Source organism: Balaenoptera ricei, chromosome 2 (assembly GCF_028023285.1).
Source record: "Balaenoptera ricei isolate mBalRic1 chromosome 2, mBalRic1.hap2, whole genome shotgun sequence".
In the NCBI taxonomy this organism is placed as follows: Eukaryota; Metazoa; Chordata; class Mammalia; order Artiodactyla; family Balaenopteridae; genus Balaenoptera; species Balaenoptera ricei.
This window is the reverse complement of record NC_082640.1, coordinates 25,377,464-25,403,311: the sequence shown is the minus strand read 5'-3', so window position 1 is coordinate 25,403,311 and position 25,848 is coordinate 25,377,464. Positions and strand designations below refer to the sequence as shown.

The 25,848-nt window shown below is 39.1% G+C and overlaps 1 protein-coding gene and 1 long non-coding RNA gene across 2 annotated transcripts in view; one reads left to right on the top strand and one right to left on the bottom strand.

Annotated features, from left to right (window-relative positions):
- Positions 1-25,848, top strand: part of LOC132358841 (uncharacterized) — a 234,637-nt gene that overhangs the window by 104,742 nt on the left and 104,047 nt on the right. The window lies entirely within an intron of this gene.
- LOC132360796 (tropomyosin alpha-3 chain-like) lies at positions 7,447-8,224 on the bottom strand. The gene has a single exon (XM_059915891.1). The coding sequence runs from the start codon at positions 8,221-8,223 to the stop codon at positions 7,447-7,449; it is 777 nt and encodes a 258-aa protein (XP_059771874.1). The 5' UTR covers position 8,224.

Genomic DNA, 25,848 nt, shown 5'->3' with positions numbered 1-25,848 from the left:
ACAGGTGATGAGTATGTCAGGATAAGGTTGGTTGAATACTTGAGAATTTTTCTTTTCTCCAGAAATACCTCTTTCATTTCGTGAATATCTCCTGAAGGTCTTCCATGGGCCAGGTCAGTGCTGCTGTCAGTATTGTCAGCGTCCCTGAGATCCTGGCTGTCAGTGCGCTGTGCTGAGTGTATTTTTCAGAAGTTGTCCTTTCGTTTCCCCTGCTCCTACTTTTTTTTTAGCCATCGTGACAGGTCTGAATAAAGCACTGTGATGTTTCTGTAATTTTCTCTATCAGTAAGATACATGCAGAATTAATGGAATCCCCAAGTAGTAAGACCTTCCAGATCAAGGGACAAAAAATTTAGCAGATATTAAAACTGCCCAATATCGCATAGCCATTGATAGTGATATCATTTTTGCTCTGGGAACGTAAATGCTAATGTCACACTTCAATGGATAGTACATTTAAAAAATCACCTCTAAGCACTAGAGCTCCCAAATCAATCCCTCTTGTCATTTACTAGACTTTAACACCTTAGCTAAAAACAAGTCTATTGTCCATAAAAGTTATTTTTAAACAACCTTTATTGAGCTATAATTCATATACCATACAGTGTACCATTTTAAAGTATAAAATTCAATTTTGGGGGTATATTCACAGAGTGGTGCAACCACAACCATAATCTAATTTTAGGACATTTTCATCACCCTCAAAAGAATCTCTGAATCCACTTGCTGTCACTCCCCATTCCCCCAATCCCTAGCCCTAGGCAACTGTTAATCTACTATCTGTTGCTATAGATTTGCTTAGGCTGGACATTTCCTAAGAATGGAATCATATAATAAGTGGTCTTTTGTGACTGGCTTCTTCCACTTAGCTTAGTGTTTTTGAGTTTCATCCATATTGTAGCATGTATTAGCACGTCATTCCTTTTTATTGCTGAATGTTATTCTGTTGTACGGATAGACCATGTGGTATATCCATTCATCCGTGGATGAACATTTGGATTGTTTACACTTTTTGGCTATTATGAACAACACTTTGTGTACAAATCTATGTGTGGACATATGTTTTCATTTCTTTTGGTTAGATACCTATGAGAGGGATTGAGTCATTTGGAAACTGTATGTTTAACATTTAACTGCCAATCTGTTTTACAAAGTCATTGCACCATCTTAAGTCATATCAACAGTGTATGGTGATTCTAGTTTCTCCACATTCTTGTCAACATTTGTGACTGTCTATCTTTTTAATTTCAGGCATTCGAGTGTGAAGTAGCATCTCATTGTGGATGATTGAGCATCTTTTCATGTGCTTATTGACTATTTGTGTATATTTTTTTAGGGAACTGTCTATTCAAATCCTTCACCCATTTTATTTTTTAATTATTTAATACATGTTTTTAAAAAAATTTTATTTATTTTAATAAAGGCTGTGTTGGGTCTTTGTTGCTGCCCACAGGCTTTCTCTAGTTGCCGAGAGCAGGGGCTACTCTTCGTTGTGGTGCGCGGGCTTCTCATTGTGGTGGCTTCTCTTGTTGCAGAGCATGGGTTCTAGGCACACGGGCTTCAGTAGTTGTGTCATGTGGGCTCAATAGTTGTGGCTCGCAGGCTCTAGAGCACAGGCTCAGTAGTTGTGGCACATGGGCTTAGTTGTCCTGCGGCATGTGGGATCTTCCTGGAACAGGGCTTGAACCCGTGTTCCCTGCATTGGCAAGCGGATTCTTAACCACTGTGCCACCAGGGAAGTCCCCGTCCATTTTAAAATTAGGTTATTTGTCTTTTTCTTGTTGAGTCATAACAGTTATTTATATATTCTGGATACTAGGCTCTTATTGTATATATGACTTGCAAATATTTTCTCCAAGTCTGCTTCTTGTTTTTTTTTTTTTTTTTTACTTTCTTGGTGATGTGGTTTGAAGTGCAAACATTTTTAATTTTTATGAAGTCCAGTTTATCAATTTTTTTCTTTCATCATCTGTGTTTTTGGTGTCATGTCTAAGAAATCATTGCTTAACTCAAGGTCATGAAGATTTACTCCCATGTTTCTTTCTGAGTTTTATAGTTTAATTTCTTTCATTTAGGTCTGTGATCATTTTGAGTTAATTTTTGTGTATGGTGTGAGGTGGGGGGTTCAGATTCATTCTTTTGCGTGTTGGTATCCAGTTGTTTCCAACACCAGTTATTGAAAAGACTGTTCTTTCTGCATTGAATTACCTTGACATCTTTGCTGAAAATCAGTGACCACTAATGAAAGGCTTATGTCTGAATTCTCTATTCTGTTCCATTGATCTGTATGTCTATCTGGATGCTAGTACCACACAGTTTGATGATTGTAGCCATGTAGTTAAGTTTTGAGATCGGGGAGTATAAGTCCTCTAACTTAGTAATTCTTCAAAACAATGATGCCTCTTTTTAAATAAAGGGTTGTTTGCCCTACAGTTGATTTTGAAGGGTTTGGAGAAATCAGTTGATATTCTTTAGTGGAAGTCAAGAGCTTTATGTGCCCAGATGTCCAACAGTAAGAACACTGTTGTATGACGTGTTTTCTCATACATCTGCGATAGCACATGAGTCAGCCTTTGGCTAGTCATGGAGACCTTCTTGAAGAGCCTTATTTCAGAAGTTTGATTTGTTCCACAGACATTTACCCAGCATCTCCCACACGTCATGGCCTGTTCTAGAAGCTGGGGAGAGAAAAGTAAACGGGGCTCAGCCCCTGCATTCAGAATGCTCACAATCTGGCAAAGAACTGGCCAGAATTTTATTGTTGCCTTTCTGGAGACTGCCAACTTAAACCCCTTCACTTTATAGGTATGAAAAGGAAGCCTAGAAAAGAGATTTGCATGAAAGCTACAGTGTCCACAAAAGTAAATAACTGTGAACACAGTGCCTTGCACATAGTAGGCTCTCAAAAAATATTTGCCATGATTTGCTTACTAGATGGTGTGAAGGCTGGTGTCTGGGACAGCTCACCACGGAGGGACAGACTCAGAAGGCTGAGAAAGTGCTCAAGCTCCTTCTGGGGTGGGGGGAACGTTCACATTTAAAGATTCCTTTGTGCTCACTGCCCGGCCTTGGGCTACTGACAGTACTCTTGGCAGCCAGCTTTGCCCTGGAGCCTGCACTTATCCTTTCTTTCTTTTTTGGCCCAGGGTGTCTGGAGACAGGTTGAATAACCACCCTGGAGTTCTGCCAGAGTCACAAGATGAGGAAGGGCAAGAAGCACAGCAGGAGACAGAGAGCAGGGTGGCGAGGTGGGGGTGGGGTTGCAGAGGAAGTTCAGCATCATGTGGCTTCAATGGCTCAACTCTGCTCAGGGGCCAGAATTAGTTCAAGCAATTGAGACTCTTGGAAAGCCTGACCCTTCCCCTGAGGGTTATTTGTTTCCTCCTGTCTGGTGGGTTTGTCTGGCTGTTTCTCCAAACCTACAAACACAGAGTTCTCTAGTCAGAGCCTTCATTCAGGTAGGCAATTCCAGGGGCCCCATGTGCAGTGTAAACTCAGCTGTGACCCAAACCAAGTCATCAGTTGTGGCCAATGTCTGGTATGGATGGGGGCTACCGAGCTGAGTACCAGAGAAGGAGGACCAGATTTTGTGTGCTCCTCTCCACCACTTATGGAGGAAATAAATAGAGGAAATAAATGTGAATGCAGAACAAGGCTAGGGGCACATCAGAACTGAAAGAGAGAACAGTGCTGAGGTTGAAAGCAAGAACTGGAGACAGATTGCTTTAGGTGGAATTGTGGCTACTTGTGTGATATTTCTGTACCCAAATGTTCTCATTCAAAACTCCCAAAATCTCTTTCTTTTATCCACAGCACTGTTACCTTCTAGTATGCATGTAATGTATTTATTTATTACATTTATTGTTTACTGTCTTTCTCATTGCCCACCCATAAAGGACAGAAATCACTGCTTTTGTTGTGGTTGTCTTTTAATGTATCCTCAGAATCTAGAAGACTTGGGACGTGTAGAAGGTACTCATTAAATATTTGTTGAATATGGTTAGTAATGGTACCAACCTCAATTGGATTGCTATGAAGTTAGATGAGAACATACTATAATATGTTCAGGGCAGTGTCCACCTCATAGTAAGTGTCACATAAGTAGAGTGACTGTGTGTCCCATGTCCAGTTGGCCTAGGGCAGACCTGCTTTTGACCTGTTTCCTGGAGAAATTACTAACAGTGCTCCCTTTCATAAGAAGAAGAAGAAGAAAAAAAGACTTGTTTTAGATGTTAAATTATATGGTTTTCCTACATATAAGTGTTTTTACTCATTCATTTAAGAAGTTAAAAAAAATTATGTACTATTTACCAGGTACCATGTTAGATGCTAAGAGCAGTAGCCATAGTTCCTTTCCTTCTATTATAGAACTTAACGGTCTGTGGACTCTCATTGGGGAACTTTAAGAACAGGATTAGGTAGACAACCTCATGGCTTGAACACACGGGTCATAATAATAATTGGATCTGCAGCCATGTGGTTCTTTGCTGTTTTATGAAGAAGTTTTTCATTTATCAGTTTTTACAGCAACCCAACAAGGCAGAAATGATGACTCTTACCCTTTTTTTTTTTTTAACATCTTTATTGGAGTATAATTGCTTTACAATGGTGTGTTAGTTTCTGCTTTATAACAAAGTGAATCAGTTATACATATACATATGTTCCCATATCTCTTCCCTCTTGCATCTCCCTCCCTCCCACCCTCCCTATCCCACTCCTCTAGGTGGTCACAAAGCACCGAGCTGATCTCCCTGTGCTATGCGGCTGCTTCCCACTAGCTATCTATTTTACATTTGGTAGTGTATATATGTCCATGCCACTCTCTCACCCTGTCACAGCTTACCCTTCCCCCTCCCCATATCCTCAAGTCCATTCTCTAGTAGGTCTGTGTCTTTATTCCCATCTTACCACTAGGTTCTTCATGACCTTTTTTTTTTTTTTCCTTAGATTCCATATATATATGTTAGCATACTGTATTTGTTTTTCTCTTTCTGACTTACTTCACACTCTTACCCTTTTACTGATGAAAATCTGGGGCTCTGAGAAGACAAATAACTTGGTGAACTTTGCATAACTATAGAGCGCTAGTCCCAGGCTCTGATTCCTACACATTTTCCTGCTGTCTCGCATCAGCTGCTGAGAGGGTCGACAAGATGACCTGACAGCCCTTTTATGACATGAACTCAGTAATTCTGCATTGCTCTATGATATGTAGCTCTTTTCTTGCTAATTCTTTAAAATTATATAGATTACACTGATTAAAGGTGGGATACACATTTTCAAGGCAGAAGAACCAATTCTTCTGATTTCTAATCTTGCCTGGTCCATGAAGTAAAGCCATTCTCTTACCAAGTCTAAGACAGCCCTGTGTGTGGTGGCTAACTGCAGCTTTTCTCATGTTCCTCTGCCTCCCTCTAGAGACTCAAGTCCAGAATTACAATTATATATTTTATATATTATTATATATATATGAAAAATAGTAATATGTAATATAGTAATATATATTATATACATATATAAATAAAACAGTAATGTAAATATATATATTATATATATATATATTCTTTGCAGTAGGGAGTTATTGTAAGAACACAGAAGCTACAAAAAAAGCCAAGTCCTTGTCTCCCTCATGCCTAATGCATGGGAAACTCTAATAACTACCAAGGACGTGAAGATAAAAGCCTGGCTCAGGTTTTTACCTTTGTGTTCTTTTTTCCCATTTAGGACACTTTGGCAACCCCTCTTTGTACAAAAAAAAAAAAAAAAAAAATCAAACCCCCCCAAAAAAAACAAAAAAAAGAGGATTTAAAACTTCAAAGGAAGAGTGGAAGTAAAATTTCAAAGGAAGGGGAATTCCCTGGTGGTTCAGTGGATAGGACTCCGTACTTTCATTGCAGGGAGCATGGGTTTGATCCCTGGTCGGGGAACTAACATCCTGCAAGCTGTGTGGTGTGGCAAAAAAAAAAAAAAAATCAAAGGAAGAGTGGAAGTAACCACTCTTTCCATTTCTGATCTTTCTCATATGAGGTTAAACACAGTGTGGTTTTGCACTTGAGACTCCATTAAGGGGCTGGGACCACTTTTTGCTGTGTATCTGTACATTATATCCTGACCACTTTCACCCTACTTTTCTTCCCTCCTTCCGGCTCCTTCCCCTCCTCCACTCCTCTCTCTAATCCTTCACTATTGCTTTTGTATTTTGTGTGTGTGTTTTTTTTTTTTTTTGGAGGGACTGGTTCTTTATTTCAAAAAGACATTTATCAATGTTCAGTATCAAAACAGTTACACTATTGTTTTTTCTTTCTCCCAATCGGCCCCCAAAGAGACCACACCAAAGGGGAGTACATTTTAAGCCAATTAAGCTGTAGGATGCACACCTAACTGACCTCACTGAAACCTCACCAAAAAGGGGGGATTGGGTAGGGAAAGAAACTTTAAAAGATCAGCACACTGCCAGCCCAGACTGTAGAGGGCTCTCACAGCCAGATGGGGTGACCAGTGTGCCCCAACCCCAAAGAAGCCAAGTTTCAAAATAATATAAAATTTAAAAACAATTTTGTACATAAGCTATTCAAGATTTCTCCAGCACTCACTGATACAGTGCACAATGAGATGGCACTTTTAGAGACAGCAGCTTCAGACCCAGAAAAGGGTGATGAGATGAGTTTCATATGGCTAAATCAGTGGTGAAACATAATTTTCTTTCCTTTCTTTCAAGGAGGCGGGAGAGCAAATAAGTGGTCGCCTCAAAATAAGGGGCACATGATCCATTCTGTGAGCGGCTGGGAATAGGGTAGAGCTGGGACAAGGATTTGGTCTCAGAGGTCTTACCATCTTGATTTCATCTGATCACTTCTGGTGGAAAAAATGTTGCCCAAAGATACCATAAAGCTGAAAACCTGAACAGCGCCTTTTTTTTTTTTTTTTTTTTTTTGGCTAACTCCTTCTGGAATCTCCTTTCTGGTTTGGCGGGGACTTTTTGCAGAGCAATGAGGTTTCCCAAAATGGAGTCCTTCTCTGGGCTGTTTGGCTCTCAGAAAGGCAGGCCCATACCTTTTCCCCTCCTCTACGGAGAGGGCAATATGCATTAAGCTGAAAAGTTACCTTCCAAAAGTGAGAAAGGGATCAGACTGCTGCTTCAGAACTATGGAATTATCTGGAATGGTTTACAAATGGCTGCTACATCAACAGCAACAGAAAAGGCAATTGCAAAATGTGTCCATCACAGCATGCTTTTCAAGACACCTGGCACTGTGCCCACGTTCCCTTAAACGTTGTTCCCAAAGATGCTCAGCCTCTAGCCCAAATGGAATCTCTGGGGAGAGGCAGAGACAGTTTGGCGAAAAGGACACAGGGGTGGGGGTGGGAGAGGTGGCGAAAGGAGAAAGCAGCTGTCCAGTTAAAGATCAGCCCTCAGCTTAAAGGTCAGCTTCGGGCAGGCTGGCCTCAGCGGCAGGGTGGGCCTGGGGTGCTCTGCATTTCATTCAGGTCAAGCAGAGTCTGGTCCAGCAGCATCCTTTGTGTACAGAGGTGCTCCTCTTTGGTGCATTTCAGTTTATCTTCCAAATCATCAATTGTCTTTTCCAGCTTGGCTACCGATCTCTCAGCAAACTCAGCACGGGTCTCTGCCTCCTTGAGTTTATCAGTAAGATTCTTTATCTCTTCCTCATATCTGTCTGCTTTTTGAGAGTACTTTTCTTCAGCAGCGCTCAGACACTTCAGGTTCTGGTCCATCAGTCTGACCCGCTCATCCATCTCTCGGCACCGGGACTCTGCCAGCTCAGCTCGCTCCTCTGTGCGTTCCAAGTCTCCCTCAATAATCACCGACTTACGAGCCACCTCTTCATGCTTCGTATCTGCCTCTTCTGCAATGTGCTTAGCTTCTTTGAGTTGGATTTCCTGGAGTTCCATTTTTTCTTCATCTTTTAAGGCTCGGTTTTCAATAACCTTCATACCTCTCTCGCTCTCATCAGCAGCTTTCTCAGCTTCCTCCAGCTTTTGCAGGGCAGTGGCCAGGCGCTCTTGAGCGCGGTCCAGCTCCTCTTCAGCCAGCTGGATCCTACGGTTCAAGGAGGCCACCTCAGCCTCAGCCTGTTCCCGGGCCCACCTTTCTCCCTCCGCTTCCCGCTGGAGGCGCTCGGCCCTCTCCTCTGCATCATCGGCCTGCTGCTGCAGAACCTGGATCTTGCGCTTCACCGCCTCGATGGTGGTGATCCCGGCCATGGTCCCCACCCAGCCCCTGCTTGCCTTCGGGCTCCTGCCTCCTCCCTTTGGCGTTGCAGCCGCTTCTCCTGTATTTTGTGTTTTATCTGGTCTGCCAACCAATATTCTAGGCAAGGAAGCCAGGGACACCATCAGCACGGCTCAACCCTGAGGGTTGCTCTCTCTCCTACGGAGATCACTCACCTCTGTGCTACAACATTTTGTTTCTAGCAACTTGCAGACAGTAAACACTCAGAGGCAGGGTGGGGCGGGAGTCAGACTTCTCAATGATACTGTCACCAAACAAACACTAAGGAATTTGCTACCAGCCAAAATAAGGCAAGACTCAGTCTAGGTGATGCCTTCCACTTGGAAACCAGGAAAGGTGGGAAGGGGTTCTAGCATGTTCTCTTTACAGCAGGAGCCAAGTAGCTCGATTCTACCATCTACTACCCGGAGTCTAGCTTAGCATCCAGGTCTCCATCACTGGCGTGTTGTCCCCCGGAGCTGCCTGGTGTCACTGCACCAAGAGTTCCTAGATCTTTCCCAGCTTACAGCTGACATTGGTGGGTCTCAGATGAGATGTTTGATAGCCACAGAAACAATGCTTCTCCCCATGCTAGGGGCTTGAGGGAACTTGGGAAAGGTATTATATAGATGTTTCATATAGAATATGGGGTGATTTTTATCTGCGTACCTCTTGTGATTGTACCCAAGGACACTGTACTGCAATTCGGTGTTTCTGACTATAGCTACAGGGCTTGAATTATGTGAATTTATTTTTGTGTCCCCAATGCCTGGGGCATGGTTAATGCTCAATAATTGCTTATTTCAAGAATGAATGAATGTGCTATAAAACTCTTACAGGAAAACACGGGCAGAACACTGACATAAATTGCAACAATATATTTTTGGATCTGTCTTGTCTCCTAGAGTAATGGAAAATAAAGCAAAAATAAACAAATGGGACCTAATTAAACTTGAAAGCTTTTGCACAGCAAAGGAAATCATAAATAAAACAAAAGACAACCTAAGGACTGGAAGAAAATGTTTGCGAATGATGCAACCGATAAAGGCTTAATTTCCAAAATATACAAACAGCTCATACAGCTCAGTATCAAAAAAAACAAACGAACTGATCAAAAAATGGGCAGATCTAAATAGACACTTATCCAAAGAAGACATACAGATGGCCAAAATGCACATGAAAAGATGCTCAACATCGCTAATTATCAGAGAAATGCAAATCCAAACTACAATGAGGTGTGTCACCTCACACTGGTGAGAATGGCCATCATCAAAAAATCTACAACAGTATATGCTAGAGAGGGTGTGGAGAAAAGGGAACCCTCCTACACTGTTGGTGGGAATGTAAATTGGTGCAGCCACAATGGAAAACACTATGGAGGATCCTTAAAAACTAAATATAGAACTACCAAATGATCCAGCAATCCCACTCCTGGGCATATATCTGGAGAAAACTCTAATTCAAAAAGATACATGCACCCCAATGTTCACAGCAGCACTATTTACAATAGCCAGGACATGGAAGCAACCTAAATGTCCTTGGACAGATGAATGGATAAAGAAGATGTGGTACATATATACAATGGAATATTACTCAGCCATAAAAAAGAATGAAATAATGCCCTTTACAGCAACATGGATGGGCATATAAGTCAGAAAAAGACAAATATCATATGATATCATTTATATGTGGAATCTAAAAAAATGATACAAATGAACTTATTTACAATATAGAAATAGACTCACAGATATAGAAAACGAACTTATGGTTACCAAAGGGGAGGGGGAAGGGATAAATTAGGAATGAGATTAACAGATACACACTCCTATATATAAAATAGATAAACAACAAGGACCTATTGTATAGAACAGGAAACTATATTCAATATTTTATAATAACCCATAATGGAAAAGAATCTGAAAAAGAAGAAAAAAATGTATAACCGAATCACTTTGCTGTATACCTGAAACATTGTAAATCAACTATACTTCAATAAAAATTTTAAGAAAGAATGAATGAATGAGTAATGATTAGCCTGAGCATTACTTTGTTCTTAAAATCAGACACAAATATTTATTTTTTCCTGAGTAGAATTTCTAGGCTAACAGCTATGTGTAATATGAAGGCTTTTGAGAAAGGTCTTCACGATTTTATCATGTTCATGGTGAGAAGACATTAAGGTACATACGAAGAAAAGACAGAAGATACTAGGCTACAGGCAGAAAAAAAGAAAAAAACCCCAAAGTCAAACTTTCTAATAAAAAATACCCATGGATCTGATAGCCGAGAGACAGTTTTCAGCCGTTATGGTCATAGTTTTAGTAGTAAGAATAAAAAATAGAGAATTCGACTCTTTCTTTGCCAAGGTTAGTTAAAGGCAAAATCTTTACTATTATCAGGGAGAGAGAGCATGATACTGTAGGGAAACTGAGGCAGGAAATAGCTAGAGGACTTATGCAAATTCCCACATAAAATTTAGATTAAAAATTCCCTTTAGTGCCAGACTGTTTGACAATGGATTCCATTTGCCATATTTATACCTGAGTAACGAGCAGATCTGCTTGTTCTGGGCAGTAGTTTTCCTTCTGGCAACTCTGTGCGCTAGGCAATCCTGTGTTTGACATTTTCTCAATTGGGCTTTCACGAGCTGTTCTTCTTGTTTGTGTACTGCTCACCCCACATCCCCCGGAGCCTGACCCAGGGCTTTGCCTGTTCTCTTTCTGGCAGGTCTTCTAATCACACGTGATTGGCATTTCAACCATGGGACTCCTGAGCGCTCAAATTCTTTCCAATCTAGGATGTTAACTAAACCATTGTGATGATCATTTTGCAGTATACACACATATCAAGTTGTTATGCTGTACAACCAACATGGATACAATGTTATATGTCCATTATATCTCAGTAGAAAAAACAAACAAAAAAGATTTTTAATAGTAAAATGTTAACCTGGGTGGGTGGAAAGGCAGAAATTTTGGAGGAGGGAATTTGCCTGGTGTCTTCCAAACCGGTCCTAGTAGATGACTCAGTTTTTCGTCCTGCTTTTTCCAAAAGGACATTTGCATGATTCTGGATAAGGGGTTGGTGGCGAGGCAGACCCCTACTCCTGGGAGTACCAGGCTCTGAACTGAGTACCAGTTACTTCCCCAAACTGCCCATGTTCCCCATTGAGCCCACGGGAACAGTGACAGTCCCAACACCTAAGGCATCTGTTGCCAAGGAGACCATCTGGCTGGAATGATGATTTCAGCTTGGTGGAGTTCTAGGTCAGGCATGTTGGCTGGCTGGAGCTGGCACAGCCAGGGTCCATCTCTGAGGGCAGCTTGGCCATTTGTTTTGGGCCTGTGACGTAACCAACACTGCTCATATTTTATCAAAGTGGAGAAAAAGCATAATGAGAACCGTGCCCTTTGAAACTGAGACTGGTTTGTAAAAGAGCAAAGTCTAAAACATGGTGTGGATTTAAAATGTGCAGCATTTCAGAAAGTCCTTGGTTTAGAATTAATTTATGTTAGAACTGGAAAGACCTTAGAAGATACTTATATCAAACATCACCCTAAGATTATTCTTTTAAGTCTCAGAATTTTGTTCTAGTTCAGTCTCCGCCACCCACTAAGCAGGTTATTATTATTATTATTATTATTATTATTTTGGCATCTCTAAAAGGAAAAGTTTGGGAGACAATGCTTTGGGAAATATCCTTGTTCTCCTTACTTGCTGCAAGTAATAAATGCTTCCTTCTCCCAAAGTGGGAGAAAAAAGCGAAAAGTTTGCACAGTGGGGCCCCACGTTCTTTTCAGCACAAACCTGTGATTCCAGAATTTGGTTGTAAAATTAATGTTAATGTAAGTTGTCCCCTAGTGGCTAAAGTTAAAATTGCAGATTATATCAACACGGAATTTCTGGATGCAATAAGAAACCTAAATTCTACAATAACACAGTGATTACCCTTTTAAATGAAATAATGCAGGTACAACAATTGGCACCCAAGCTCTCAGTAAACGGTGGGGATTATTCCCATGTACAGCTCATGCTCACCGTGCTTCAGAGGAACTTTCACACGAGTGTAAAAAGAAACCTCGACCATTGTTGACTGCCATATCGTAATAGTAAAAATTAGAAACAGCCTAAATGCCTATCAGTAGGATGGTAGCGTGCTTGCCCCATGAAATACTATACAAAGTGAAAATTAGTTATCTAGAGTTACATCTGACCACCTAAGTCACAGCATAAGTACACCTTTAATGCAAATTACCCTCCTCAATAATTTTACCCATTTATACTCTTTGGAACAGTGTATGAGGGTTCCCATTTCCTCATATACTCACCAATACTTGTATTTGTCTGATTTAATTCTTTGGGCCAGTCTGATGTGAAATGATATTTTATTTTTTAAAATAAGTTTCCTCCTCCTTAATAGAGAGGTTAAGCATGTTTTCATACTTCTGTCATTTGATTTTCCTCTCTGTGAATAGTTAGTTCAAATCGTTGTTCTAGTTTTCTACTGATTTGAGAGTCTTTTTATTATTTATTTGTATGAGTTCTTTACAATAGATAAGAACTTTTCAGTGGCTGTACACTTTCCTCCAGTGTATGGCTTGTCTTTTCACTTTTAAAATATCCTTTTTTTCATATACAAGTTTTACATTTTAATGTAGTCAAATATGTATTATATATGTGTGTGTGTATATATATATATATATATTTTCCCTTTATGGCTTGTTTTATCTTGTGGTGCTGTGTTTAAGCAATCCTTTTTCACTCTTAAGACAAATATTCTGCTATATGTTCTTGAAAGTTAAAAAGTTTTTCAACTAAGTCTTTAATTTACCTACAGTTGATTTTTGTGTATGGTGTGAGGTAGGGAACTAATTACATTTTTATATGGATAATCAATTTTCCTAGCTCCATTTATTGAATAACAAATTCTTCCCTGTCTAAGGCAATGGACTGTGGGATCAGAGTGCCTGGGTTCAAATGACAGCTTCACTTTTGATTAGTGGTATGATCTTGAGACAGTTACTCAATCTCTCTGGGTTTCGATTTCTTCATCTGTAAAACGGAAATAATAATACTAGCAGCTGTTATAGGATTATTGGAGGTATTAAGCAAATTAAATCTAACAAAAATTATTTTTTTATTTTTTATTTTTGGTTGCATTGGGTCTTTGTTGCTGCGTGTGGGCTTTCTCTAGTTGTGGCGAGTGGGGGCTACTCTTCATTTTGGTGCGCGGGCTTCTCATTGCGGTGGCTTGTCTTTTTGTGGAGCACAGGCTCTAGGTGCGTGGGCTTCAGTAGTTGTGGCACACAGGCTCAGTAGTTGTGGTGCATGGACTTAGTTGCTCCACGAAATGTGGGATCTTCCCACACTAGGGCTCAAACCCGTCTCCCCTGCATTGGCAGGTGGATTCTTAACCACTGTGCCAAAAGGGAAGTCGCAAATGAGTTAAATCTAAAACACAACACTTAGGGCCTGTCACAAAGTTAAGACTCAATAAATGTGAGTTATTATTATTTTTATTGCGAATATATTATGCTGCCTCTGTCATAGACCCTCTACACAGTTGAAAATCCACGTATAACTTACCTCCATATATGTGAGTCCTCCATATCTGAGGTTCCTCCATATCTGTGGTTTGGAATCCATGTATTCCACCAACTGGGGTCATGTAGTACTGTAGTATTTACTATTGAAAAAAATCTGCTTATATATGGTCTCACGAAATTCAAACCTGTGTTGTTTGAGGGTCAACTGTACACGGGAGGCTTTCCTGCTCTTTTGCAGATTGTGTAACTTCTCAGCTTCTATAATCTCATGAGCCAATCTCTCATAATAAATCTTTCTGTATATCTGTACATATCCTATTGGTCCTGTTTCTCTGGAGAATCCTGGCTAATACAAGTGCAATGACACTAATAGATATCTCTGTGCAAGTCTAATAATAATATGTTCACCCTGAAGACCAACCACCCCAGGGATCATTATTAGAAAGGCTATTCATTCATCACTGCCAAAGCGATGAGAAACTAGAGGTTTTTTTTAATAGCACTTTTTTAGTACAATATGCAAATCGTTGGTTGACTTAGTATAAGATTAATGAGGATGTCTCATGTGAGTGGGGAGATATTCATTTTAGGTTTGATGATTTAACACAGTTAATTACTTAATTAACATGTAAAACCCTGATGCAACTAAAAGGTAGGATGAACAAAAAACTGGAATAATTGTTTTGCTGAGATGACAGTCATACAGTTGAAAGGGACTAATACACATTGAACATGCAAAATGGTGTAACTTTTATTTTCTTGGAGGTAAAATAAAAGCCCTTTGAAAAGATAAATGAGCAAAGTTTAAAAACCACAGAAACCATTTCTTTGTTTCACAAGTCCAAAAAGAGTTATAATTTCTGGTAGATCGTTCTAAAGGATTTAAAATTCACCCATCCAACTGTTCATTCCACACATATTCACCGAGCACTCCATTGTATCAGGCATTCTGTTGATCCCCAAATGCATATGCATATTCAGGCCAAGAATGGCAAGACAAAATTAAAATTAAAAGGACAGGGTGGGGCAAGGGATGATATTTGTGAAACTAGACATCAGGACACATTTATAAAAGTGTGTGTGTTTGTGTGTGTGTGAAAGAGAGAGAGAGAAACAAGGAACAAAGAAGAGAACTAGGATGGATCTGTGTATGTATGGAAACTTGGTAAATGATAGAATGGCATTATAAAGCAGTAGGGAAAGGACCATCCATTCAATAAATTGTCCTGATTCAACTGGTTATCCAAATAGAAAAAAGAAGTAAAATTATATCACTATATCACACAAAGTAAATTCCAGTTGGATAAGAATTTTGAAGTCAAAATAAAATGTAGAAGCATATCATCATATCCTCAGCCATAAAAGAAAAGACTGGTAAATTTGGCCACACTAATATTAAAATTTTTTCTAAACAAAAGAGATCAGACAAATTTAAAAGCCAAGCTATAAGACAGTAGATAATGTTTGTAACATACATACTTGACATGGGTATTGCATCAGAAGTATTGATCAAAGAGGGAAATCAATTGCATGGGAATAAGGAAAGGCACCACATACAAACACTAGAAATTGGAGTGAGGTATAAAGCAATGATAGAAAATAGACAGAAGGATGGAATAGCTTATTTAGTTCAAGCCACAAAAATGAAAGGACACAAGAACACATAAGAATCTGATCAAAGGCATCTGCCCAAGTTGTCCTTGCCCACTCTATTGCCCACTGTTCACGCAGTGAGTCTTTCATGGTAATAGTATTAAAATAAGGAAACCACATGCAAATGAGGCAAACAGTAATTGAAGAGATATTGACCAACAATTTTCCCCAAATGGCAAAAAGTATCAAATTACAGATTGAAGAAACTCAACAAACATCAAGCAGAATAAATTCAAAGAAAATCATACCAAGGCACAGGTAAAATTGCTGAAAGCCAAAGATAAAGTCTTAAATGTAGCCAGGAAAAACAAACACCCCCCAAAAAACACCCCAAAACAGAATACGTATAGGGGAAAAACAATGATAACAGATTATTTTTCATCTGAAACAATGCAAGCTAGGAGACCATGGAAGGACATCTTTAAAATGTTAAAAGAAAACACAATCCTTGCACTTAGCCTCTTCCCTCCAACACCTTCTCTATAGGTTATATTACCCTTCCTGATGCCTTTAGACAGTTTCCATATGCTCAGACTCCCAATTCTAAAACTTTCACCCCAAATCTTTAATCTCCAGGATCATATGCTAGCTATCTATTAACATCACCACCTGGACATCTTGCTTTTCACCCCAGACCTCTTTTTTTCCCTATTTAAGTAATGATTCCTAACAGCTGCTCATGCCAGAAACTTGGGACTTGTTCATGGCACCTCTCTTTTCTGCCTTCGCATGTAATCTATCACCAAATTCTATTCTACATTTAAGACTTTATCCTTTATCTTTGGCTTTCAGCAATTTTACCTGTTCCTTGGTAACAACTTTGTTTCTTTCTATTTTTACAGTTGCCTCCCCTCTTGTCTGGAAATTTGCAGCAGCTTTCTGTCTGATTCCCCAGTTTCACTCCTCTCCACTCCAGACTATTCTCCCCATATCACATGGAGTGACCTTTTATATATAGATATAAATCTGATCACATTATTCCCATGTTTAAAACTTTCAGTAGCTTCCCATTGCAATGAGAAACAATGTTAGCTTAATACCACCTACAAGCCTCTACGTGGTATGCCCTATCTATATCTCTTAACTCAAGCTCCAGCCACACTGACCCTCCTCCAGATTCGTCAATGTGCCAATCTTTTTCCTACTTCAGTAGCTTTACATTTATTCTTTCTTCTGCTGGACAAACTGTTATTCTCTTTTTTAAAAAAATCTGATAAATGCCTACTTATTCATCAAGTCTCAGTTTAAATATCACTGACTTGGAGAAAATTTACTTGACCTCCTATCTAAAAATTTGTTTCTCTTGTTATTGCTTCTCATAAATCCCTCTTTCTTCTCCTCTTTTTCCTCCTTCTTTACAAAGCCCTTAACATGATCACTCACTATACATTTGTCTGTTTACTTTATGAGACTGTAAGCTCCATACGGACAGAAACTGATGTCTGTTTTGTTTAAGGTGTGTCCCTAGCATAATGCCTCATTGTGGGCACTTGTATTAGTTAGTGCTAGCTGTTGTAAGAGAAGAACTCGTAGTGCCAACATAATAGAACTTCATTTTTTGCTCATGTTAAGTTCAAAATGTATGTTCTTTGTTTAAAATTGAAGTATAGTTGATTTACAATGTTGTGTTAATTTCTGCTGTACAGCAAAGTGATTCAGTTATACATATATACACATTCTTTTTTATATTCTTTTCCATTATGGTTTATCACAAAATATTGAATATAGTTCTCTGTGCTATATAGTAGGACCTTTTGGTTTATCTATTCTATGTATAATAGTTTGCATCTGCTAACCCCAAACTCCCACTCCATCCCTCCCCCATCCCCCCTCCTCCTTGGCAACCACAAGTCTGTTCTCTATGTCTGTGAATCTGTTTCTGTTTCATGGATAAGTTCATTTGTGTCATATTTTAGATTCCACATATAAGTGATGTCATATGGTATTTGTCTTTCTCTTTCTGACTTACTTCACTTAGTATGATAATCTCTCATTGCATCCATGTTGCTGCAAATGGCATTATTTCATTCTTTATTATTTCTTTTTAAAATTTAAAATTTTATATTTTTAAAAATTTTGGCTGCATTGGGTGTTTGTTGCTGCTCGTGGGCTTTCTCTAGTTGCGTTGAGCAGGGACTACTCTTCGTTGCAGTGCATGGGCTTCTCATTGAGGTGGCTTGTTGCGGAGCGCGGGCTCTAGGTGCATGGGCTTCAGTAGTTGTGGAATGCGGGCTCAGTAGTTGTGGCGCACGGGCTTAGTTGCTCCGCAGCATGTGGGTCTTCCCAGGGATCGAACCCGTGTCTCCTGCATTGGCAGGTGGATTCTTAACCACTGCACCACCAGGGAAGTCCCTTCATTCTTTTTTTATGGCTGAATAGTGTTCCATTTTGTGTTTGTGTGTGTGTGTGTGTGTGTGTGTGTGTGTGTGTATACACCACATCTTCTTTATCCATTCATCTGTCAATGGACATTTAGGTTGTTTCCATGTCTTGGCTATTGTGAATAGTACTGCTGTGAACATTAGGCTGCATGTATCTTTTTGAAGTATAGTTCTGTCTATAAAATATGCCCAGGAGTGGGATTGCTGGATAATATGGTAACTATACAAAGTGTATGTTCTTGATGGATAGTTGGGTGGCTGGAGAATTCTGCTCCATGCGGTATCCAAAGAACCAGGCCAATAGAGACACTGCCACATTCAGTATGTGACTTCCATAGTATCCCTAGATGTAAATATCCTGTTAGACAGAAAAAGGAGGGTGGAGAGTCTCATGGGAGGTTTTATGAGCCAGGCTTAGAAGAAACTTGCATTATCTTCTCCCACATTTTATTGGCGAGGACTTAGGCACACGGCCTCATCTAACTGCAAGGAGCACTGTGAAATCCAGCCTAGTTGTGTGCTCAGGAATAAAGGAAAAAGGATATCGAAGAATGGATAGCCAGCCCTGCCATGACACTCACTACATTTTGTTGAATAAATTAGTAATCAAAACTTCACACATAAACATGGGATTTCTTTTCTTCTTTTGTTTTTTTAAATGAATTTGAGAACTACCATGGGAGGCAGTAGTCTTTCAGTCAGTAATCCTCAGTGTAGACATAACTTATAATTCCCTTGGAGGTATCTTCATTCTGATGCTTACCCTGAGTCAGTAAGACAAACTGAACCTTAATTTAGGGAACTGCACAGTACAACTTACAGATATTTCTGTCAAAAACAATTATAATGTTTCTGGTACTTGTATAATTAACTCTGAGGAATCAGCAGAGCTCTGTTGACTGGTGCGAATTATTCCCTGAAGGTTCTGAATAGGATATGAATTGTAAACCATTAAAAAAAAAAAAACCCAAAACCTATGGATGCTAATCTTTAGGCAGTCTTATTTAAATTTGGCAAGCTATACACCTAGTTCTCAGTTAACATATGATGTTATAAGGCTACTAGGGTTGATGATGTGTTGGTGGTAAAATATTTTCTTTAAAAATTAAAAAAAATATAGTATATATAACGAGCATATAAACTGTAAATGTACAGTTCAGAGAAAAATAACAAAATAAATATCCATATATCCACAAAAAAGACCAATAAGTGAGGTATAACTGTATCTAAGGAACCCTCCGTGTCCCTCCCTACTCCCCCAGAGGTGACCACTATCTGAGTTTTGTTTTCATTTCTTTCCTTTCCTTTTATTTTTTAAATTAACTTTTTATTTCTTTTTACTTTTGTTTATGAGCTTTTCATTTATGGAATCAAAGTGTATATATTCACCCACCCGTAACTTAGTTCTTTAACTCATCTTTATGTCTTTGTGATACAAACATGCTGATACATGAAATGTACATCATTTTAGCTGCTATATTTATATTTCATTGAATGAATATACTATACATAATTGTCTGTTTCACGCAACCTTTTATTACATGAAGAATTCCAACCATACACACATGCAGAATGGTATAATGAATCTCCATGTACCCATTATCTAGATTCAATAATTACCATTTCATGGCCAATCCTGTTTCATCTATGTTCCCCCCTAATCCATTCTCACCCGTATTACCTTGAAGCAAATGCCATATATCATATCATTGCACTGTATCTCTAAATACATAAAATATTGTATATGTCTTTCTAAATTTCTGTAAAGAATTTAAAAAAATGATACCATTATCATGCCAAGATTAACAATAATTCTTAGTACCATCAGATCTTCAGTGTTCAAATTTCCAATGACTCATCTCACTTTTGATTGTGTTTTTTATGGCTTAAAAAAAGTCAGGATCCAGATAAGATCCACACACTGTGATTAGTTGATGTCTTTTACATCTTCTTTTTTTTTTTAAGAAATTCACGTTCTTTTATTTATTTATTTATTTATTTATTTATTTATTTATTTATTTATGGCTGTGTTGGGTCTTCGTTTCTGTGCGAGGGCTTTCTCTAGTTGCGGCAAGTGGGGACCACTCCTCATCGCGGTGCGTGGGCCTCTCGCCATCGCGGCCTCTCTTGTTGCGGAGCACAGGCTCCAGACCCGCAGGCTCAGTAATTGTGGCTCACGGGCCCAGTTGCTCCGTGGCATGTGGGATCTTCCCAGACCAGGGCTCGAACCCGTGTCCCCTGCATTGGCAGGCAGATTCTCAACCACTGCGCCACCAGGGAAGCCCTACATCTTCTTAAATCTATAGTTTTATCTCCACTCTGCCCCTTACAATTTATTTATTGAAGAAAAGCTTTGTCTTATAGAATTGCCTACTTTGGATCTTGCTGATGATATCCATGGGGGTATACTTTGACACATTTTTCTGTGTTCTGTATTTCCTATGAATTAGTACTTGGATATAGAGTTTCAACTAGACTCGGAATTTATTTATTTATTTTTGGCAAGGCTATGTTAGAGACAGTGTTATGTTTTTCATGACACAAATAAAATCTAGTGGTCTTTCCTTTGTAGATGTTAGAAGCTATTGCTGCTCAACACTTAGGTGTATTCATTCATTAGGTATTACTATATATTCATTCAAATGTTGATGTGTATTTAGGTTGTTTCTAGGTTTTTGCTATTATGAATAATTTTGCTATACTTACACTTTTTATAATATATATTACATATAATATATTGTTATATATTATATATATTCTTATAATATGAGATATATTCTTATTCTTTCTGGTTAATAACTTGAGCAAGAATTTCTCAAGAAATGGAATGGCTGAGTTGTAGGACATGTTCAAGTTTAACTTTATAGCCAATGCTAAACTCTTTTCCAAAGCAATTGTTCTAATTTACACTCCCATCAAGAGTGGGCGAGAATTCTTGCAGCTTCATTGCCTTGTCCAACTTAAGTTTTGTCCATCTGGTGGATGTGTAACAGAATTTCATTGTGGCTTTCATTTTCACGGTAATGGAGAGGGGTAAAAGGAAATTTGGTGTAAGGGTTTTACGTGACCAAGGACATTTCTCATCACCCAGTCTGAGTTGGCTTGAAGAGGACTTATGGAAGAAAGATTAAATCCAGATGTTTGTTGCTTCTTAGAACCTCATAAAACAGGACTTAATACTGGTGTTCTCCACCCCTCCCCAGAAGCTGGAATATTTATTTCTTGTTCATTTTACATATGGTTTTGGAATTTCTAATTGGAATTCCACTTTAGCTATTCCTGAAAGAACTTTCCAACACCACAGTTTTGATAACTGTAATATATTCTCCTCCATTTAGGTTAAAGTGAGTAAACCTACAGAAGACTATTTCCAAGTTTGTAGCATGGAGGATATTATAGCAAGAATGTTGATCTACTGAAAAGCTATAATTTTCAAGCAAGGGATGAAATAGCTAGGATTAAGGTAGCAGAACAAGATGGAAGTTTCTTTGTTCATGCAGTTCCTCCAATGGAAAAATTACTAGTCTTGTGATGTAGAAAGGTTAGTTCATCATGCCTTTGGTGAAATGTGTTAAAAAGGCTGGGTGATGCCATGACAAACACAAAATTTGAGAGACCTCATTTAACTTTGGACTACTGTCCATTAGAAGAAGTCTGGCAGTAGCTCATTAACTATGGGAAAAGGTCATGGGGACAGAGCACAGGCTGTCCCCTTAACACTTTTTGGGTACTCACTCCTCAATAAACGTCTTCATGTATGAATTGGTTGATTTTGAGATGATTTGCAGTTTGTTCTTATGAAGGGATATTTATGGGATTATTCAATATGTTACCACTTTGGCAGGATATGCGCTTTTAAAGTGATGTAAACCCTTAAGTAAATGAACAAAGCTCCTAAATTGGAATTTCAAGTGCCAGAGACCACAGCCCGTTCTCTGTTTGGGACTCTTCAGCATACTGTCTGAGTGAGGCCGACAAGAAAATACCTTTTTCTTCAATGCCTGTCGCCTTCTTGGGATGAAATCTAGGGCAGAGGGTGGAGCTTTATTTCTAGGTCCACAGCTGCCAAGGTTGACCCCAAACAGCTTCACAACCAGGGCTTTAATTAGCAGTGGTATTTGGAAATGCATAAGGGCATTTCTGGTTTTTGAAAATGGCCCTAGGAATGGTGGTCTTGGGCATTATTGGCACTTAGTGCTTGGGGGCCAGGGGGCAAAATGTCTTACAATAAGTTGAGCTGTTCTACCCATCAAATAATGGTCCTTCCCCAAATGCCAATAACTCCTTTTGAGAAACATTACAGGCTTATTAGAGAGAGTAAGTGCTTTGGTCTTTGCGTTTTATGGGAAAATCCAAAGGTTTTTAGGCAATAAGTACTGTTTTTTGTCTCTAGCATAATGAGAGAGGAGTCTGGAGTTCATAGCCCAATTCTCTAAGAGTGATGTCACCTTGGCCTAGTTACTTAGCCTTTCTGTACTTCAGTTTCTCATCAGTTAATTGAGGATAATCTTAGTACCTATCTTTTGTAGTAGTTGTGAAGATTAAATGAATTAATGCATTTAATGCATGTAGAAGGTTCCCTAGCCCATAAGAAGCACTCAAAGATGTTAGCTGTGGTTATTCTTTCTCTCATTCCTCTTGGGAAAACTTACCATTGCGCAGAAGTTATTGCAGAAACATCACTCTGACATGGGAAATCTCTGAGTGCAATATTTTCCTGAGGGTGAAACAAATTCCTGTGATGCAAAAAAAAAAGACAAAAGGGATCACTGTAAGACAATAGAGGGACATCATAAACAGACATAACTGACTTCCTGATTTTGTCTGGGGATTGGCAAATTCTAGTCTTTAGAGAAATTCTGTTTTGTAAATAGAGTTATAGTGGAATTCCTATTTGTTTTCATATTGGATATGACCGCTTTCCTACAGCGGAGTTGAGTAGCTGCCACAGAGACTCTATGGCCTGCAAAGACTAAAATATTTGCTACCTAGTCCTTTACAGAAAATGTTTCCTGACCTCCCTGGTCTAGCACATAATTTACCTTATGATATGGCTACTTATCAGTGTCACCCAGTGGCCATTTCTTAACATAGCGCAGAAAGATACAAGCAAAGGATTTATATAGTGATAATAATACTGATGATAATAGCTAACATGTATTTGCTTACTACGGCCACACGTGCTTCTAAGTACTTTACAGGTATTAACACTTTTAACTAAGCACCTACAATAATGCCTGGCATCTGAGTACCTTCCTCAAGTGTATTCAGTTAGTCACTGGCAAAATTGGCCTATGAACCCAGGCAATAGCTGGATGTTGAGGAGAGGCTTTTAAATGTGATAAACTTATGGTAAGAAGAATTTAAGAAGCCATGTTAGGTAAAGGAGAGTTTAGTCATCTTGGAATTTGCTTGAAGATGTGAAGGAAATTCCTTATCCTCAAATCAGTTTATTTCAGTGCAATCCTAATAAAAGTGGCAGTTTGAAAAGGGCAGTTTAAGCTAATTTAAAAGTTAATTTGTAATGGAAAATGTGTAAGAATGGAAAAGAAGTTTTTGAAAAAGAGTGATTGCCTTGCAAGATATCAGCATATTATAAAGTGATAATAATCAAAACAATTGGTTCTTGGTAGAAGAATAAATAGTTCACTATACTACAACAGACAATATTCCAAGATACGTGTGACAAGATAATACATGACATAGATAGACTTTTAAGGCAGTGGAGAAAGGACAAATTATCCATTAAGTAAACAGTATTGAGTCCCTTGGTTACCCATTTGAAAATCTTGTACTGGGATTGGTGGGGTCACAGTATGGGTGGAGCTACGTTATTGGCAATTGTCTAATGTTTTTCTCTTTTGAAAAAGGATTGGACCAGTTTATAGTCTACTTGGCAAATATACCTTCTGGGGGAGTCAAATATTCACCATGATAAAGCAAGTTGGACTCTTGATATGGTTGACCAGACATATCATGAATGAAAAATATGAAAGATTCTTCTTTTTATTCCACTCTGGGGTTCAGCCATTTTAGGATCAAATCCAGCTAGTAGAGTTAACTTTCCTTTTGATAAAATCACCATCACAAATGCCAACAGTGTAATTTATTTTTGGAGGAATTACAATCTGGGGACACCAGAGGTCTCCACCTTACCATACAACAAATGACATCTCAGAGGAAAACCTTAAAAATCACAATTTCTGTGGCAACATTGAGTGGGTATCTTGTCCCTGGTGGGGGGGGGGTGGGTTGGTGGGATGGGCAATCTGTGTGACCCCTGAGGGCAGTTCATAATGAGTAGTTTCTAGTTTCTCTTGGGTGGCTATCATCTGTTGATGTTTTGAAATACTGACTGAAATCTGAGTAGGCTTTGCTGGACTTAGATTTTCCACTTGTTTTTCAGATTTATATCTTTGGTTGGGCACCCAAAGCTTCTTAAAGCCTGCAGCACTGGAAAAAAACGTGTGGTCATTACTACGAACACTGGCAGAGAAATTCTCTCCCCCTTTGGATTTTAAACAGACTTTTTCCAAATAACAACATCCCTGTTTTGAAATTAATTACATGCTGCTGTTTGCATTGTAAAGGACCACATGTGAATTCAGAGAAACTTTGGGTTTATTAAAAAGAAAGGAAAAGATGCAGCCCTAAAATCTGTGAGGCATAATCAGACTTCAAGTATGAAAAAGTTTTAGATTGGTAAAATTTCTTGATATTTGTTTCTTGCTAGAGGATACTACGACCTAAAAGCTGGCAGGGCTGCTTAGAACACTGTCTGGTGTAAACCCCCATGTACTCCCTCCTCTCTGAGATCAGTTGGGGCTTCGCTGACTCCCTCAAGGAGACAGGAAGAGAGCTAAGCATGCTTCCTTCTTTGTTGCCACCCTCTCCTCCTCTTCTTTCCCCAGCCCCTGGGCTGCTACAGTCAGGGGGACGGGAACCTGTCTGCTCCTCCTTACGGAACGCTCCCCACTGCTCACCCAGTCTTGGCACTCAATCCAGGAACTGTCAATGGCCCTCTGCATCCAAACTCTGATGACTCCTTGTAGAATCTTAGAGGTTAGAGGGAGACGTGGTGACTGATTCCATTATAACTAGAAGCTAATGTTTGAAAACCCTCTCAGTGCCTCTGACAAAGTGGTTCTACATTCTGTGCTTGATTAGTTCCAGCTCCAGGGAACTCCCTACCTCCCGAGGAGCGTTCTTCCTACCTTCCTCCCTTTCTCCCTTCCCTTCCCATCTTTTCTTCTTCCTTCTTTCTTTCATCTATCTGTGATCTATCTATCTATCCATCCATCTATTATCTATCTATCCATATCCATCATATCTATCTATCTATCTATCTATCTATCTATCTATCTGGCATCTTTCTCTCTCCCCCTCCATCTGTGTGTATGTGTATATTAGATGTGTGTTCAGTGTAATAAATGCACATAATTTAAAAACTCTTCAGCTGTTTTTCCTTAATATATCTCAAGTAGATTTGTATGCTGATCCTTCTTAATTTAAAAATTTTGAGACTGTCTTTTGGCTTCCCACTGATAAAGGTGAGGCTTTATTTCACCTACTCCCACATTCACAGACCCTCCTCTGCTGTCCCCCTGTTCTTCCAATTAGGTGATAACTCTCAGTTTGATTCATTCTAAATTTACATAATTATTGACAAGTGACTATTAGTCACAGTGGATCTATTTAATGTGTTATGATTACCTTTGCATTTTTGAACACATTTTTATTTTATCTAGAATTGGTAATTACCTCGTTTATTGATAAGTTTCATTTTCTCTGTATCCCTAATTCACCCTCAGATCGCGGACAGAACTGAATCTCCCTTTTTTTTTTGGCCACACTGCGTGGCATGTGGGATCTTAGTTCCCTGACCAGGGATCAGAACCCGCACCCTATGCAGTGGAAGCACGGAGTCTTAACCACTGGACCACCAGGGAAGTCCCAGAACTGAATCTCTTTTTAATGCACTTCAACACACCAGGTATTCCACGTGTGTCCTTGGTTTTTTCCCTTCAGGATGAACCTT